This window comes from Solanum pennellii, chromosome 4 (assembly GCF_001406875.1).
Source record: "Solanum pennellii chromosome 4, SPENNV200".
In the NCBI taxonomy this organism is placed as follows: Eukaryota; Viridiplantae; Streptophyta; class Magnoliopsida; order Solanales; family Solanaceae; genus Solanum; species Solanum pennellii.
In genome coordinates, this window is record NC_028640.1 from 2,523,041 (window position 1) to 2,542,274 (window position 19,234).

Genomic DNA, 19,234 nt, shown 5'->3' on the forward strand with positions numbered 1-19,234 from the left:
ATATGCACGCACACTTTTAAAACTCGATGATAACAATAGCTCGATCGATTAATTTTTTAGATCTATTGGGATGAATTAAAATTCTTTGAATCTGAAACTTTTCTTGACTCCAATTATCTTGGGAAAAAAAAAGTGTCTCTCAAACTAAAGAAAATAATTTTAAAATGATTTCAAAATGTTTATTATAATTAGTCATATATAATAATAATAATAATAAAAATAGTCCAATTTCATTTAAATCCGAAATAAAAGCAAAACACTAGATGAATTCTCCGTATTTATTAGTAAACAAGTAGTCGACATGTACTTGTTCTGATGATAAAAACTATCAAAATCTCGTAAAATTAATCAAGATACATGTAATCAGATTTAACATCGAATAACATAGCTATATATAAAAAGAAAAAAGGCCCATTTCAAGAAGATACATTGTCATTGACAATTGTCATGCATAAAAAAATAGAGATACATTCTTATTGTGACAATTGTCATGAATTAAAATGGTTTAATTTCCTCTTGTTTTTTCCCCCCCACATGGTGTTATTTTGTCACATTCCTTTCTTTTTCCTCCCCACTTTATACATTTAAAAACCATATAAATACATCATGTATACACTCTTTATCCCAAACTCTTCTTCATCTCTCATATTTTCTTGTTTAATTTGATCACAATATGATGATAGAGTCTTGGAATCCTCCTCTCCTACATGATTACTCAAAGTTGTCGCGACTACAGAGTAATCGCGTCTGCTCAAACAATGAAGTTCTCGTGATGGAAGAGTTGGAACTTCCGATGATAGACTTGAACGGTTTAAAAAGTGGAGATGAGAGAGAAGCGATCAGATGTGAAAACGCGATAGCTAAGGCTTCTTCTGAATGGGGTTTTTTTCAAGTTGTGAATCATGGTGTGAGCCTTGAGTTGCTAAGAAAAATGAGGAATGAACAAATGAAATTGTTTAAAGCACCATTTGAAATGAAAGCTAATTGTGGATTATTAAATAATTCATATAGATGGGGAAATTCAACAGCTACTTGTCCAAAACAATTTAATTGGTCAGAAGCTTTTCATATCCCTTTGACAAAAATTTCAGAAACTGCTTCTTATGGAGAGTTCACAACTTTAAGGTACTATGCTATTATATAGTTTTAGTTACATATATAAACTTGCTAATATTAAAAAAAATAACAGAGCGTCAGGTTATTCAAAAGTTATCTACATAGTAAGACAATTTACATATTATCTGGTATAACATGTAAATATGACTTTATTAATGGTGTTAATACTATTATATAGTTTTAGTTACATATATAAACTTGCTAATATTAAAAAAATAACAGAGCGTCAGGTTATTCAAAAGATATCTACAGAATAAGACAGTTTACATATTATCTGATATAACATGTAAATATGACTTTATTAATGGTGTTAATTTACTTTCTTTTATATAAAAAGGTGTATATGACATAATTAAATAGATAGGTTTTTTTAATTTATACGTCTAGGTCGATGAATTTTTGAAAAAGAGATTTACGTATAAAGGCGAATTCAAAATTAAGAATAAATTAGGCAAGTTGAAATTAGAATTGATACACAATATAGCGTACGGATACAACAAAACTCAATAGCTTTAGTTCAAAACGTATACATGTATGACATATAATAAGTCTGTTACAAAGAGCTAGCTAATATGTTATTACAACATTATTGTCTTTAACTTCTTAGAGAGATTCCAAATGGGATCTATCGAGAATTGTTTTGTCAGTAACACTTTTGATGGTTTTGGACAGAATGTCTATTGAAAATTAGGGATTTTATGATAGTCTGTTTATTAGTGTACGTAACTTAAATTCGAACTTTTTTTTTTGTAGGGATGTCATGGTGGAATATGCAACTTCAATGCAAGATTTAGCCAAATCACTTGCTAGTGTTCTTGTGAAGAAATTAAACCACAAAGATAGTGAAATTGGAGAAATTTGCAATGAAAATTCATGTTTTCTTAGGTTAAATCACTATCCATCATGTCAATTATCACAAGAAATATTTGGATTAGTGCCACATACAGATAGTGATTTCTTAACTATACTTCATCAAGATGAAGTTGGTGGACTTCAATTAATAAAAGATTCCAAATGGGTTGCTGTTAAGCCTAATCAAAATGCACTTATTGTAAACATCGGAGATCTTTTTCAGGTATGTTCTTTTATTATTCGGTCTTTGCTGTTTAATTTTTTTTAAAATGTCATTTTTTTTAATAATAATGATTTGATATTAGTGCGATAATATATTTGAAGAGTTTTAGCCGCATATATGTTTTTTCACTTTTATTTGATTATCAATTTTATACAACTTTTTAATATTTGAGAACTATGTCATTAGTATAAAATAATTAATCAAAAGTGCAATTAGTTTATAATTGTCTTTGATTGGTCAAGAAATGGTGAAATCAATGTCCAAAAATTCTAATTTCTTTTTCACCAACTTTTTGTCTCCAATTGCTCATGGTCTTGTCATCATTTAAATAATATAAGCCAAATAATTAAAAAAAAAAGAGCTAACTATGTGTGTTTATTATTATTTTTTTACTATGAACTAATTTGTTTGATTGGTAGATAATCCCCTAAGCCATTGACAAGTTTTTACATTTTATTGCTATAATAGTTTCAAGCTGGTTTAAACGTCATCGTTATTTAAAAAATAAAATTTTTATTTTTATCTCGAGAAGTTTATATATGTTTTGACATAATAAGATTCAAAATCCAAATGAAGTTCTAACCATCCATAAGGTAGAAATAATGAATGGGGTTTTGTACATTTTGCAAGAAATTCTTTCATTTCTTTCGAAAATAAAAGATTAATCACATATTTTTTTGACGTTCTACGAATTTCAATTTTTATGTTCAAACGCGAATTAATTACTATGTTAAAATAAATACAGGCTTGGAGCAATGATGTATACAAAAGTGTGGAACACAAAGTGATGGCAAATGGAAAGAAGGAGAGGTTCTCAATAGCTTATTTTCTTTGCCCTTCTTATGATTTTATGATTCGAAGCTACAAAGAACCCTCTATTTATAAGAAATTCACTTTTGGTGAATATAGATATCAAATTCAACAAGATGTCAAATTTATTGGTCACAAAGTAGGCCTCTCAAGGTTTCTTCAATAGCATTTACCACATACAAACAACTAAACAAATCACTATCAGAAAATCAATAATTTTTGAAAATTTTAGTGACAAATCAAATTTTAATGGATTTCATTGAAAATTATTGATTTTCTGATAATGAATATACATTATATTGATATTGTACTAAGGTCTAAGAATATAATTTCTTTCATGAAATACGAATTTTAAGATTACTCATTGGTCTTCGATCTCGAAAGAAACCCTCAAATTTGAGGGAGTTGATTGAAAAAAAGATTTTGTTTAATTTCATTTTTATATATATTAGATTTATTCGTTTTATTATTATTTTCATTTTGATGAATGAAGATCTGAGTTAAGTTTTGTCATTTAAATTGTTCGTGTCGTTTATATTCCTAGAATCACTACATCATGTATATTTTTGAAAGACACAATACATATGCATTCACTCGATCTAATTTTAGCTCACAGATGAACACTTCAACTTTGTATATGTACATCTTAACACCTCAAATCATTTTTATTCTGTCAATCGAATACTCTAACTTACAAATTAATCATCTAGCTTCAATTTTTTTGTGCTATGTCAGCACATGGTGTTCACAAGACACAATAGAATACGAGTTGGAGTGGTAAGTTTCCAGTTGAGACTGAGTTGAGGTGTCAAGACGTGTACTCTTCAAAATTGAAGTGCTTACTTATAGTTATTTACTCCGGCATAACATCTTGCTATAGTTAACAAAAAATATACACAACTATATACACTAAAATTTACTATCGCAGTTCCGCAAAGCACTAAAGTGACTAACTAGAAACGATGATCTTCGCATTAATTGGTAATTCAATGTTAAATCAATTAGTCCTTGTTTACTTAAGGGTTTTTGTCAGAGTTAGAAAGAATGTCGATGAATATAACGTATTAATAAAGCTGTTATCAATCATGTTTGTATTAATTTTTCATATTATTTTATAGAATGAACCATTTTCCAATATATAAAACTTTTTTCCAAACTAGTTTATAGTCCAGAGGCTTTAGAAAAATCCTCAAAATATTTATGCAAGGTCATCGTAGAGAAAACGTCACTTTTCCGAAAATTGTAAAATATTATCAACAAAGCTAATATGGGTAATTTCCAACTTTGAACATATCTTTGATGACGCTAAAAGGTTCACACCTTGCTTAGATCATCGAAGCTGCTACTTACATACTCCACAGCGATATAGAAATAAGAAAGGAGATGACCAGTTCCTTCGCCCCAAATCTTTAATAAAAATAAAAATTAAAATACGGTAAAATTGAAATAGAATATGATTACATAAATTAACATAATCATTTTTTCGTTAGTCATTATTTTATTTACACGAAGACGAGAACCTTCACCAAATAAATAGTACTCAAAACATATTATTGTCATTCATGTTTACTACTCCATTACATTGTGGTTCTGAAGTCAACAAATTGTGTATATAAAGTCAACATAATTAACGGCCAGATCATCCGGTTGCAAATATCTCCCGGCACCCGCGAAGCAGCAAATTATCAAATATTATTATTATTATTTTTGACAAATAAATATCAGTAGGGCTTTTTTCCCCAATCTTTTTTACAGTTATATTAATAAAAGAAAACCTCAAATTCCGCCGCAGCTCCGCCGTACGCAGCGGCGTCCTTCTTCTTCTAATTCGCCGGCGCTATAAGAAAGGAAAATAGCTCAGTTATTTGATGTTGCGAGTCTTTAAATAGCTGTATCTTTTACAGTTTTGTTTAATTTTAGTTGTTAGGGTTTTTGGTGGTCGAAGATGTATCCTTCTCGAGGAAGTAATATGTATGGACAACAATCCTACTCTTCGCAACCAAGCTACGGCCAAAATGTGAGTATTTTGTTTTTTCCTTGTTTTGTTATGTGTTATACTTTTGTTGTTGTTGTTGTTGTTGTTGTAGTGTGATTAGTGTGGTGTTGCAATTGAAATTTATTCAATCAATTTAGTTATGAGAAATGAGAATTGAGAACTCATTTTAATCCAAAAGGCTGATTTGAGTTTGTCAAAGTTGAATTGTATGTTATCTTAATCTCACACTTGTGTATACTAATTTTTAAGGTTGAGTTAAGTTTAGGGGTCATATCTTTGCGTTGTATCATAGTCAGGTTCATTATCATTTGGGGTCTGGCCCGTAAGGGGTGTTAAGTGTGTTAGAGTTCCACATTGGTTGGAGAATTGACGATTATATGGACTTGGGTAATGTTCCACTCGCGAGCTTGTTTTTGGGGTTGAGTTAGACTTATGTGTCATACATGTACACAATAAAAAAGCAATTATTAAAATTTAATCCCCGTCAGTTGAGTTAATCACCGATTTCAGTAATCTCAAATTAGCATATAATAAAAAAAATAATTATAGTACAAAGAAACGGTACTCATATTCAATATACATGTAATATTTAAAAGGTAACCAACTACTCAAACACAATATATTGATATAAAAGTTACCATTAGAATTCTAAATATTTCTGGACATGAAGGCGAACTTAGTGAAGGAGAACTAGAGATGAATCTGAAGTGGCTTGGGCCTTGAAAAAATTCGTGATTATGCAGACTTTCACTTCCCAATTTTAACCTATTTAAATGCAATAATTGAATTTTAGACAGTAGCTAGAATCCAACAATGGTCTGGAAGTATGTTCGGAACCAACAACCTTCTTGGTATTGGGTTCTGTCTAAATTTAATACAACAACAACAACAAACCTAGTGTAATCCCACAAAGTGTACACAGAACTTACCTCTACCCTTACCCTGGAGGTAGAGAAGTTGTTTCCGGTAGACCCTCGGCTCTATGAAACACATTTCAGAGCATTTCAGATAAGGAAACAGCAAAAACCATCTAAATTTACTACAAATTTTAATGAATTTCTCAATATAAATACAAGGACCGTGTAAAAGCTATGCATTCCTGGGAACCCATTCTCGACACTGTCCGCTCCTGCTCTGTGGATCCTTTCATTTTGCTGTGCTATTTCCTTTGCTATATCAGCATTGAGTTTGTAATTGTAAATTGCTAATGCCGGAGCTATTGTTCATTGCCTTGGACGAACTCTGAACCAACAGTGCAAAAGTAGAAATATAGGTGGTTCCATGACTGTATTTAGTTGAGACTGTAACAGTAAAGACCAAGTGATGATTCAAACAATGATATTGCCGTATATCAGATGAGAAATGAGATAGGCAGGAGTATTGAGTGTGTAAATAGTGATCATGAGAGTCAAATTGTAGTCGGTCTAATTTTTCGACTTGCAGATCAGGTGCTGGCAATAATAAGGATTCTCAGCTGTAGTACGTTGTGTTATGAACTAGCTTTTATTCTTGGATAGCTTTTTCCGTATACCATGGGTGCATAAATTCATTCTAAAGTAGCTCTTGATAAACATTTATGAATGACAAAACTCTTCTATTTTATAGTTTTGTGTACTATGTTCATGCTTGTAATTTTGTATCACTTCCTCTGTTCATCTAGTTGGGACATGGTTACTCCGAGAGTTCTGCCGGAGGGCCTGAGAGGTCCTCTCAGCTACCTACAGGTTCACGACATTCTTCGATGTTAGGAACCCCCCAAGATGCAGAAATGAATTCTTACACAAGTCACAGTCATCATCCATCAACAGCGCCTAATTATGGTGGGCAATACAGCTCTGTGTATGGTTCAACTGCTCAGCAGGTCAGCAGATTCTTCTGCACTGTATATATTCTATTTGTATGATATGTGATCTATTGCCGTAACTGTCTGAAGAATGAAATATTGCCACAAGCGGTACAAATTCTGGTGTTATATTTGAAGGAGGGTGACCATGTGTTTCTTGTGATGTGGACTTGATGTGAGACTAATAGCTTGTTTGCCCAAGCTTTTAAAATTAGCTTATTTTGAGAAGTGCTTTTCAAAAGTATTTTTGGTGAGAAACAGTTTGTTCTTGACTAATCAATCTGAAAAGCACTTTTGGGCAGCAATTAATGTTTGGTCCAATTTTTTATTTTTTTTTTTGAGATGGTAACATATGTTTGGTCTACTCATTTAAAATGTGCTTCTAAGCTATGTTGCTCGGACTTTTCAAAAATGTCAATGGGTGTGTGTTGTGTTGTTCAAAAGTATTTTTTGGAGAATCGGTCGGTGGTGTGGGACATCAAAAGGGAAGAGTCCGTACAACTTAGCTTCTTAGTTTATACTCTCAAAAGTGCTTTTCAAAAAAGTACTTTGGGTAGAAGCTACTTTTAGAGACTGTTTGGATGGACTTATAGCTTATGACTCATCAACACTAGTCATGAGTTAGGAAATCCTAACTATTGTTTTTAGGCTTATTTTTGTGATTTTAGCTTTAAGGCAAGTGTTCAAAAGCACTTTTTCATTCTAGCCAAACACTATAAAAATGCTTAAAAGCGCCTAAAATAAGTCAATCCTAACAGGCTTAGTTTCTCAGAAAACAACTTAAGTCCTAAAAGCTTGACCAAACACCTCAACTTTGAAAAGGCATTTTTTTTTATAAAAAAGGCACTTTTGATGAAGCTTGGCCAGACGAAATGTAATTCTTCTATCATCATGAGGGAGGAAATTCCTTCTCATAGTACTCAATTAATCCAAACTTTGACCTGCTTGAATTTTATCTGGTTCCTTGTTTTGTTGTTTGAACGAGTTTAATATGTCGGTTGTTTCTGTTTGCATATATTTGCAAATGCTCACAGTAGTGGTAAAGCTGTTGTGCTACTAGAGTAGCTGAATTTTTTTGTCTATTTTCGCACAATTGGATGTTGATGTTAAAGGTTTTACCAGTTGGCATGCCAAGAAATGTGATATTTTTCTCTGCAATATTGCCGTGTTGCATTTTAGAGTTAAACCATTTGGAAGATAATCTCACCCTTGAGCATGTAGCTTCTTTTTTTGCATGGTTGTTGCCAAAAAAATCCTCATTGTTCACCACTAGCCAGTGCATGCCTTGAATGTCTGTAGATGTGTGTATCTGTAAACAAATCGCTGCATGCGCATACTGCTTTTGGTATAGCCTGTGTTGCATTGTCCATAGATTTGACCATCTCATGGACTTGTTTCACCAGTGGGATGTTCTACAAAATTTTCTGAAGTGTGCTTTCTTTTTCCACCAATTTCAAGGATTGGGTTTAAAAAACTTCTACCACGTTTAATTTATTAATGCTTGCATTGTGTGTGTGTGTCGCTTTTTGTGTGTTTCAGTTAAGCCTTTTGCATTATCAACTGTTTAATTTTCTGTTCATGGGTATAAAAGCTTGTCTCTCTACATCTCTTTCATATGCAGATGCCCACTATTGGTGGAAAAGGATCTGGATCATCAGCTTTGGAAAGCCGTAGCGGCTTTGGTGTGGATTCGCCAAAGTTCACAGCAGGTGACTACATTTCATCATCCAGCCATGGATATGGTCATAAAGCTGAACAACAATACACTGATAGGGTTTCTGATTATCCAACCCTTGATAGACGATATGGTGAACGACACAACTCTTATGCGGGGAGAGATTTGACAAGTGAACAACCCAGTCGATATTCTGATTCAATTTCTTTTGGTAATAAGCATCAGGTGTGGTTTCTACACTAGGCCTTCTACCTTTTTCAGGAACTCTTTTGCCTGTTACCATCACCCTGGACACACCATGAGCACCTATACATGAGATCGCAATACCATCAATGGTCATAATATGGATTGTGATTGTTCCCTTGTATAAATATATACAATAGTTACCAATTTTTTAAAAAAATAGAAATTCTGAATGAGCAATGGGAAGTTTGAGTTACCCAAACTTCTACCTGTTACAATTCCTTGGAGATTAACTAAACCAGAATACAAAGGAGCTGGTGGATAAGAGAGAAGTTCATAGTCCATCCTAGACAAGATAGCCCCTTTAGAATGGAATGGAAAAAAAGAGGGGGGGGGGGATTGGTGTAACAATATGTGTAGTGAATGGAATCATAGAAGTGGGTAGTTTATTTTAGGATGGTAAATATTGAAGTAATAATACTAATAAAATGCAATAATTGGTTTGGTTTGAATCTTTCAGTAAAAATTTCCAGTTTGTATAATGAGGTTAAATGTTCTGGAGGTTTGAAGAGGAAAACTGCTTCTTGTCGTTGTTTAGGCACAATTTACTTGTCTGTGTCCCGGTTAAATAATTTATTTCTTTCTATGACCTTTTTCTTAATGTCTACTATGTTTTCCCCCATTGTTAGGCTGAAAGATATGAACATATGGATCATGTATCTTTATTACGACAAGAGAAAATGCGACAAGAGCAAATACTGAAGTCTCAGGCATTGCAATCTGCATCCGTTGATGGAGGATCTAGGTATGTACTCTAGTTCTATCTCAAAATTGTGTGATGTAATAGAAAAATGTTCTTTATAACCACTTGATTGGTTGTGTTTAATTGTATTCTCCCTTGCATGATCAGTATCTATACCTGGCTCTAACATGTTAATAGGAGTGATATACTTCCTGTGAGTGATATCTTATATCTGTACACATCCTGTGCCCAACTTCTTACATGGAGCTATATGTCCTATTGCACTAAGTAGCAACAAATTTCTGGCAGACAAGCTGAATATCTTGCTGCAAGGAGTGCCGCTGTTCGTCTTGCAGCCCAAGATCCCATATCTTATAGTAGCAGAATCGACTCGGATCCTCGCACTTTATCAACGTTACCTGGATCATTACTTCCTGGGCAACATGCTCCTTCTATCCTAGGCGCCGCACCGCAAAGAGCTGTTGAGGATGTCATGTATGTTCAAAGTTCTATTAATCCTGGTTATGGAGTGAGCCTGCCTCCAGGTAGAGACTATGGGATAGGGAAGGGACTTCATGCAACTTCCGTTGACTCTGACTATCCTAGCAGTGTGTTGACACGTGCTGGTCACTCAAGGTTAGATGATTATAAGGATGACAGGGTTGTCTACTCTCGGGAGCTTGAACGAAGGGAGAAAGATCGACACTCTTCACGCGAGCGAGAGAAAGATCGAGAAAGGGCGAAAGAACGAGAAAGGGAACGGGAACGAGATCGGGAGCGGGAACGGGAGCGAGAACGAGAAAGAGAACGGGAAAGAGAACGAGAACGAGAACGGCAGCGACAAAGAGAGCGTGATCGTGAACGTGCTTTGGAACGTAAGGAGAAGGAGAAAGATCATGAGCCCAAACGTGGAGCTGAAACAAAGCATGACCGAACACCTCCCAGGAGTTCCAGGGACCGACGAGGTCCCTCTTTAAGTAAGGACAGTAGATCTACACGACGAGAATCTCCACGTCCTGAAGCTTTGAATAGGTGGATTTTATTTGGTTTTGTCCTTCTATGGTTGTGTGTGTTTAGCAGCTGCTATATATTGCAGCATTTGTAACTAACTTGGTGTTCTGTCATGCTGAAGGCGTCATTCACCTGTTAAAAGGAGAGAGTATTTCTGCAAGGTAAAACAAGAGCCTAGTGCTTGAATCGTTATTATCCCTCTACGTGGTTCTGCTTTCCATGTGGGAATGAAGTGTTGTGAGGACCTCTTAGTACTTTCAACTTCTTGATAACCATATTTCATGGACAGAGACTAATCAAGTTACTCATTTCTAAAAATATCCTTTGTTCCCTATCCAACACAATTGCGCTATTGGCTTTTTCAATTATCATGTCTTGCAACAAGCTCTTATTTTGAACCTTCGTCAGTGTTAGATATTTTGTTCCTCCTTTTCTTTTATCTTCTTGCTGGTCTCCTATACTCTCTTTCATCTTTCCTCCGGATGTTGCTGTCCTTGATGCTCAAGACATGTAGTTTCTGCAAAGAATTGTGGTGTTGTCTCTGTTCCTCCTTGGATCCTGGAGACTGTTGATCCTTTTCTGTACCATCAGAACTTGTCATCGTTATCTTTTTTGGGATGATAGTTGTCTCTCTTTTTATATAATTTTTAAGCTGCCTTTATTTGAATGGTTGAATTTTGGGACTTGAAAGACTCTTCAATTATTCAACAAGGATATCTAATGATTACCATTCTTATGCATTTATTGTTGTTTTTTGCAGGTTTATTCATCCAGTTTGGTTGAAATTGAGAGGGATTATCTCTCACTGGATAGGCGGTATCCTAGGCTTTTCATATCTCCAGAATGCTCAAAGGTTTGCCTTTTCTTTCATTCAGCTAATTTTATTTGACAATGTCACGTGACATCACATTTTGTTTTGCTGTAGGTAGTTGTAAATTGGCCAAAAGGGAATCTTAAGCTTTCTTTTCATACTCCTGTCAGGTAATAAGTTGTGATATCCTTCCCTTTTATGTTTATTTATTTCGTATTCTATTTCTGTTATTTCGCACTATAGCATTCTATTTGGTATTGGAACATCTGATTTTCAAAAGAATATTAAGTCTCTCAATGATTTTTGAAATGATCTATTCCTCGTTTTCAACCCATCCCCCCCGCCCTGCATGAACCTCCCCCTATAAATATTTTTCAATATTTTCCTTTTCTAATTAAGTTTGATACCAAAAATAAATTTAATAGATAATCACTTAAAATTTATTTTTGAGGTCAACTGGGAAGCATGTAAGAAACTGTATTAGTTTTGATTGAACCATTTTCATTTACAATCTTGAATATCTTAATAACTCAAGAAACTTTCAATTGATATTAGTTAGAATAAAAAACAATGAATTTGTCATGAGATCTGTGTATTCTTACTCTTGAAGGGTGCTCTATCACTCTTATTAAATGTAAAAAATTAAAATTAAGTTTGAACCCACATAAAACTGCATAGACCCGCAACTCTCCCTGCCCTGCTCTGCATTAATTACTTCAACCCGCCCAACATCCGCCCCCGCCCCTGCCCAACATCTGCCCCCGCCCTGCACAACCTTAAAACCGCCCCTCCCCATTGCCGTCCCTCCTAGGCATTCTCTTTTGTTTTCTCAAAAAATTAATTGGTAGATATGTAGTTTTCACTCTTTGGAATCTGTAAGATGATAGCTGGTATGACACTCTCACCCTTTTCATGATGGAACAGTTTTGAGCATGATTTTGTTGAAGGAGAGGCTGCAACAGCGCTGAAACGGCTGTCATCGAAACCGTCTGCTGGTGAACCTGAAAAATCAGAACCTGGAATGACTATATGGAATGCTAAGGTTTTTTATGAAGATATACAAATTGCTTTAGAACCTGTCCTTTCCTCTTCCTTGCCTCTGATAATTCTTAAGTTAGCATTTGTTTGAGATGCTATCAGGATATTATAAGTGGTGGTCAGATATAACACATATAAGAACCAGTAGAAGTTAATGGTGGGGAACTGTTCTGGGATTTCAATGTCAATGACACAGAAGTTTGTTAGTTTTATCATCAGAGAATAGGTGTCCTCTTTTCTTGCTTTTGTTTTAAAACTTCGCTGAAGAGAATCATAACTGAAGTGGTGAGTGTTTCTGGTTCATGGTTGTTATATTACAATTAACCATCTGTACTCCTGAGTTTTGGGTATCTTTGAGAGTAAATTGGTTGTCTTAATTGTGGAATTTTAAGAGGAAGAAAGATGTGATAATTGCATTTGGTCAACTTTTACTATTGGTGATAATTGCAATAGTTCAAAATTTCCCTTGCTCCTTATTGTTGCCAGTATTAATGCTCCTAAACAGACTTTGTTCAACTTGATTAGATTGCAAAGCATAGACCTCGTGAAATTAGAACTCCTGCACTGATTTTCTCTTCCATTGCTGCCTTCTATCTTCTATATGCTATATGTTCAAAGATGACTAGCAAGTTGGTTTTGTATTTTCTAATGTTATAGTGGAAGCACAGTATTTATGCAATGGTGTTTCTTCCATCATTATATGTACCTTCTTATCCCAATGCACTCTCTCTCTCTACATTGTGCTAAAATATTTCTAATAGTTGTCATTTTTATTTATTTATATATAGATGATTCTGATGAGTGGGCTCAGCAGAAATTCTCTGGAAGAGTTATCATCCGATCGAAATTATGATGACCGAATACCTCACATGTGCAATATGCTTAGGTTTGCGGTTCTTAAGCTGGAAAATTCTTTGATGACTGTAGGGGGGCAGTGGGATAGTGTTGATGGTGGTGATCCATCATGTGATGACTCCGCTTTGATTCAGACAGCTCTTAGGTTTGTCAATCACGTTCCTCTACTATTGTGATTTACGATTTTTTTCACTAACCCTACTGATAAAGCTCTTGCTATTAGACATGCAAAGGACATAGCTCATCTTGATTTAAAGAACTGCCAGCAGTGGAACCGTTTTCTTGAGGTAATATCTGCCTGTAGGGGTATCTCTGCCCTCAATTTATTCTACCTTGCGTATTTAAAACAATATTAAAACAATGCAATGGTACAACCACCAAATGCAGCAAGCATCAAAACAATATTACCTCTCAACTATTACAAATTGTGCCTAACTTTCAACCTAGCTATTCTCAGGGGTAAAATTTTAATCTTAAGAGGGCCTCCTGTTAATTATGCGTGATATGATCCTCTGAACACTACCTCTTGGGTTATCTTCCTGATTACCTTCTGGGATTTGCTTATAATTGCCTTGAACACATAACTATTCCTCTCTATACACACATAGTAGACACAGTCAGCCAAGGTCTCATTTTGTTGATAGCATTAGCTGCTCCATTGCCTTGTGCATGGTTATGTGCCCACTCTAATTCTTCTGTCCAAGTCAACATTTGTCTTTCTATACCCAACCACTGGAAGAGTTTGGACCATGTTGTAGTAGTTTTTTGTCAACTTTAAGTTTCATTACATTTTTAGTTCATTAGCTTCCCTTTTCCCTTCTGCGGTCCATGCTATTGAGATGGCTCATATCATAAAAAAATGTTTTGTATTTTCCAAGAAGTGTAGGTGGCGAAATCAAGCCAAGAAATAGTTTTCTGATCTGAATCACAAAAGCTTAGAAATTGCTCGCTACTAAATTTATACAGTATTGAGGATAACTTATTTTTTGATGCTTGGCAGATACACTATGAAAGAGTTGGCAAGGATGGGCGGTTCAGTCATAAAGAAGTCACTGTTTACTTCGTCCCAGACTTATCTGAATGCCTCCCTTCATTAGAATCATGGCGTGAGCACTGGTTTACTAAAAAAAAGGATATTGCGGAGAGAGAAAAGGAACTTGCTCTGAGTAAAGAGGTCTGCTTGCTTAAAGTACTAGTACATTTTTTGTACCTTCAACGAAAAATTCTCTCTATAAGTTTTGATGAATATGCTCCATTTGTTTTATTAAGAAAGGTAATATGTTGCTTTATATGACACCAAGCCGATGGGCCTTACAAAAGGAAAAAACGGGGTAATGAATTGAGAAGATCTATCAATTGTCTCTCCATTTATGTCCTGTAACTGACATCAAAGAGCTAGACAGTGAATAACTTGATCCTCATCAACTCTCCTTCCAACAAAGACCCTTTTGTGTCTCTTAACTCCTAAACTGCCCATCAAATGGCTTCAGATTGATATTCGTCTGTGCCACTGGAAGAGTGAATCTTTTGTAGTTTCTGGCATGCACCACTGATCCACTATACATTTAAGTACATACATAATACCTGGATCCTTATCAGAGAGAGAGAGAGAGAGAACTAGCATCTTTGTGGCCTTTCTTTACTAATGTTATCTGTCGCAATTGCAATACACCTCTACTTTTATAAGTTGTACTGAGTCAGACAGGAATATGTGCCTCCAACCAAACACTGCACTTTGTTGGATGCTTTATTTCTCGAATCTGTTTCTTTTCCAACATGTGGTTGCTCTTGGCTTTTCCCTACTTGTGTCTTGTTGTGACTTGTGACTGTAGTCACATGTTAGGTATATAGCAGCTGTAGGGGGTTTTCAGTTACAGAATGTCAATTGCTCCTCCATCACCTTTATCCACTGAGAAATTTTCCTCCTTGCTGAAGCTGAACCTCCACAGCCATTTGGCCACTGAGCTGTTATTTGGTCCCTCATGCTTCTTACACCAAGGGGGTCTCCTTTCTTTTTCTAGTCAGTTTCTCCCACTCTCTAAGTCTGTATGTCCTTTCTCTGCTGAATTGCCATTTTAAAACTTCCTCCCTTCATCTTCCTCTCTACTTCGTCCAAAAAGAATGCAATTGTCAGAGCACCCATGTTCAACACATAATTTTAATGTAATATTTTTTTTTTGAAAACTGTTTAAATAGTTTGAAACTGCATAGAAATACTAAATATCACAATTTCTCGTAGTTAAACACACACACACACATATGTTTGAGAACAATCATAAACTAAAGGATAAACTCATTGATTTCCATAATAGCAATATCCAGTTCTTTTGGGACAGAGTGTTAGTATTTTTGTTTCTAGTTTACTTTTATGTGTCCTTTTCATTTACTTTAGTCTTAGATGGTACATTAATGGTTTTGCTTGCTGACCTATTAAATTATTTGTTTGATCTAGAAATCCGGTGAGAAGAAAATCCTGAAAGGTAAGATATCTGAAATTTTGTTGCATCAGTTTATTTACCTTAGAATCAGTTCTGGTTCATTTATTCATTTTGGAATTCAATAACTGAAGAGTATCAGCATCTTACAGATGCTAAGAGGGGTCTCAAGTCAGAGAAAAACTCTGCATCTGGACAGTCTGCAGAAGCAAGCAAGAAGGAGAATGATGGCAAACTGAAAGAGAGTATAGCTGATAAAGAAGGGTCTAAGAAAAAAGGTGGAGAGAGTAAACAACCTCTTGAAACTGGTAAGGTGGGAAATGATAATGCTGAACCAAATCCATCTGCTATTGAAACAGATGGTAGTGCAAAAATAGTTAAGAAGAGAGTTATAAAAAGAATTGTTAAACAGAAGATCTCCAATAAGAAAGATTTGGAAACCACAGATGAAGTGAATGAGAAGGCCGATATTAAAGAAACTGGGGATGGAAATATGAGCTCAGAGATTGCTTCCCCCCAGGTTGGAACATCTGCTAACCCTCCAGTTAAAACTTTTATAAGGAAGAAAATTGTTAAGAAGGTTCCTGTGGTGAAAACTCCAAAAGAAGATGGGATGAAACTTCCTGATGTGGAAAGTGTCAAGGAGGTGGAATCTTCGGAAGATAAGGGAAATAGTAAAACTGATGGTAATAGTACTTCTATCAAGCAGGATTCTGTTGTGAAGAAATTAGTTAAGAGAAAAATAATTAAGAGGGTTCCCAAACGAAAAGCAGCAACTACAGACACCAACAATGGAGCCACTGGTGTTGCTAGTCTCAATGATGATGTGAAAGAGGAGAAATCAGTTCAAGCTGAAAGTGAGGTGAAAAATGTGGGTGATAATAATGCAGAAACTGCAGAGAATGTGAATGTTGTCAACCAAGAACAGAAGGTTAGCCCTAAAACAAAATCAAAAATAGCTGATGTGAAGCAAGAATCTAAAGAAGAAAAAAAGGCCAAGGAGTTAAGTCTTGCTGGGTCCAAGAAAGAATCCGAAGCAGACAAGCATAAGAGTCCTCAAAATGATGACCTTTTAAAGCTTAAAGGAAAGGAAGTCCCCAAAGAACAAACAGGAAAGAAGGATCAGGATGAGAAAATCCTTTCGAAGAGCAAATCAACAAAAGAGATCAAAGAAAAGAGAAGTGAAGATCCTCCTCGGCACCCTGGATTTTTTCTTCAAACAAAAGGGAGCAAGGATATGAAGGTAGGTTGAATCAGATTCACTTGACTGTTCAAGTTGGAATAAATGTTTTAACCTACTGTTTGCATGAAATAACTATGTTGTTGCGTCCCTATGCTTACAGTTGCGATCATTGTCTCTTTCATTGGATTCTTTGTTGGATTATACTGATAAGGATATTGAAGAGTCAAGATTTGAGGTATACCCTTCTTGCTGGAAATCACAAACTTGTCCTATGATTTTACTAAATCATCATCCGTGAATTGATTAATGTACTTTTGATTCAATTATATTGCGTCACCTTTTGCTTATTTCTTTTGCAGCTTTCACTTGTTGCAGAATCCCTGTATGAAATGCTTTACTATAACATGGCTTCTCGTCTCTTAACTTTTCTTCAGGTTTGCGCAAGTCATTTTATTCAGTTAGTTCCCTATGAAATGGTATTTCTGTTGCAAGTTCTTATCTAAATTCTAACACTTGCCCATTATGTTACTTCTATAATAGAAATTACGCTCCAAGTTTTTGATCAAGCGAAACCAGCAGAAAAGACAGCGAGAAGAATCATCCAAGAAGATAAGTGAGGACAAACCAGCCAAGCGTGCAAAGAAGACAGATGAACATAGGGAGGATGACAAATCTACTAAAACTGTATCACATGGCAAACATGATCAGAAAGATGAAAAATTGCCTGTCAAGGAAGATGCTATTTTGCTAAATAATGCTGAAGAGACGGTGAAACCAGATGAAAATGCAAATGACTCTGAGATGGATGAAGATCCGGAGGAAGACCCAGAGGAGGAGTCAGAAATGCAAGACACAAGCCCACAGGATGGCCAGGCTAAGGAGGCAAAGGTTCCATCTCTCTTGCTACCACTTAAAATTTATTTTATTTTAGGTTTTCTGTGTACTTAGTTATGTTTGAAATTTGCTGTGTATTGGTCTAATTTAGCAAGAACATTGTGGGTATATATAAGTTTCAGTAGGTATGTTTAGTTTCTTATATATTTTTATCAATCTTATATCATTTGACTAAATTAGCAATATGAAGAAACACGCCAAACACGCCATGCATCTACTTTCAAGAATATTTTGGATATTCTGGTACAATTAAGTCTCAATAGTGTAGTTTATGTAGAAGTTTTTTTTGCCTACACAAGGACACTTGTATATTTTTGTCATTGGTGAATATTTACTTTATTATTATAAGCTTATCGGTGAAATAAAAGAGATCATTGCGAAACATTGATCTATGTAATATGATTGTAGTGCCACTACGATTGTGTATCTTTGTTTCCGCCTATTGAGGTGGACAAACAATAATTTGAACCCATTGATCGGGAAGTTGGTTTTGCGCAAGGGTATGGAAATGAAGAGACTAGATGTCATGTAGTATTTACTGTAATCTCATGTGTCTGATTGTAGGAAAATGCCGAGGAAATGCAAACTGATGCTGATACTGGAGGTCAACTGTCTGGAAACGGCAAGGATGAAGAAGCTTCTGAGATAAAGCCAAATCTAGAATCAGGCAGCAAAGAAGTGTCAACAAAGGTGGAGAAAAATACTAAAACTGAGGTTAACAAAGAACTTTTGCAGGTAAGTTGCATGTTTCCATCTTAATTTCGATTTTTCATTCTTATGTTCTCTATCTGATGTCTTCTTGCTTTGGAACAGGCTTTCAGGTTCTTTGACCGAAACAGGGCGGGATATGTTAGGGTAAACAAACTAAGCTTGTCCTATTCCTCTCTCTCTTTCTCTTTCTCTTTCTTCTTGTTGTGTAGGGAACTCAACGATGTATGCTTTCTCAGGTCGAAGATATGAGATTAATCCTCCACAACTTGGGGAAATTCCTTTCTCACAGAGACGTCAAGGTAGGTTCATTTTGTATATCCTTAGTACCTTTATGGGTTGCTTTGCATGTATGCTGACATTAAAGCATGTCGCCCAGGAACTTGTGCAAAGTGCACTTATAGAGAGCAACACCGGGAGAGATGACCGAATTCTCTACAAGAAGTTGATCGACATGAACTTGTGAAGTTTAGCTAGTGGATTATTATCAAATTTCAGTGCTGCCTTTTCAATGAATTGTTAAATGGTGTGAACAAACGATGCCCTAGAATAGACTTGAATTATCGGCTAGTGATTAAATAAGGAAAAATCTAAAACCGAATCATTACAGAATATTTGATGCTTGTGCAATGTATTTTTCATAGTGGGCATTCAGTTCTTAGTGTACGACTTGGTTATCTCCAACATGACGATTATATTCTGTAGCCTATGCCAGACAATACACAAGCAGATGGAAGTTGTAGAATCTGCCCGTCTCTACGATGTTATTCGTCTGTAAAAACATACTTCCCTTCTCCTTGTTAAGTTATGGTATATGATTCTGTTGTTGTATGGTTGGGTTATTTGGGGTACATCGTCT

At 35.3% G+C, this 19,234-nt stretch overlaps 2 protein-coding genes across 2 annotated transcripts; both read left to right on the forward strand.

Moving 5' to 3' along the window:
- The first annotated feature begins 494 nt into the window (after positions 1–494).
- LOC107017283 (gibberellin 2-beta-dioxygenase 8-like) lies at positions 495–3,443 on the forward strand. The gene is made up of 3 exons (XM_015217546.2): positions 495–1,125; positions 1,870–2,191; positions 2,937–3,443. The coding sequence occupies exons 1-3, from the start codon at positions 674–676 to the stop codon at positions 3,165–3,167; spliced, it is 1,005 nt and encodes a 334-aa protein (XP_015073032.1). The 5' UTR covers positions 495–673; the 3' UTR covers positions 3,168–3,443.
- Positions 3,444–4,741: 1,298 nt separating this feature from the next.
- Positions 4,742–19,206, forward strand: LOC107017694 (protein SHORT ROOT IN SALT MEDIUM 1). The gene is made up of 21 exons (XM_015217919.2): positions 4,742–5,018; positions 6,658–6,858; positions 8,462–8,740; positions 9,388–9,503; positions 9,750–10,472; positions 10,573–10,612; positions 11,212–11,304; positions 11,377–11,432; positions 12,187–12,304; positions 13,089–13,300; positions 13,379–13,442; positions 14,156–14,329; positions 15,608–15,635; positions 15,743–16,833; positions 16,934–17,008; positions 17,133–17,207; positions 17,314–17,661; positions 18,232–18,402; positions 18,481–18,522; positions 18,615–18,677; positions 18,755–19,206. Exons 1-21 carry the CDS (start codon positions 4,947–4,949, stop codon positions 18,839–18,841), a joined length of 4,128 nt encoding a protein of 1,375 aa, XP_015073405.1. The 5' UTR covers positions 4,742–4,946; the 3' UTR covers positions 18,842–19,206.
- The last annotated feature ends 28 nt before the right edge of the window (positions 19,207–19,234 follow it).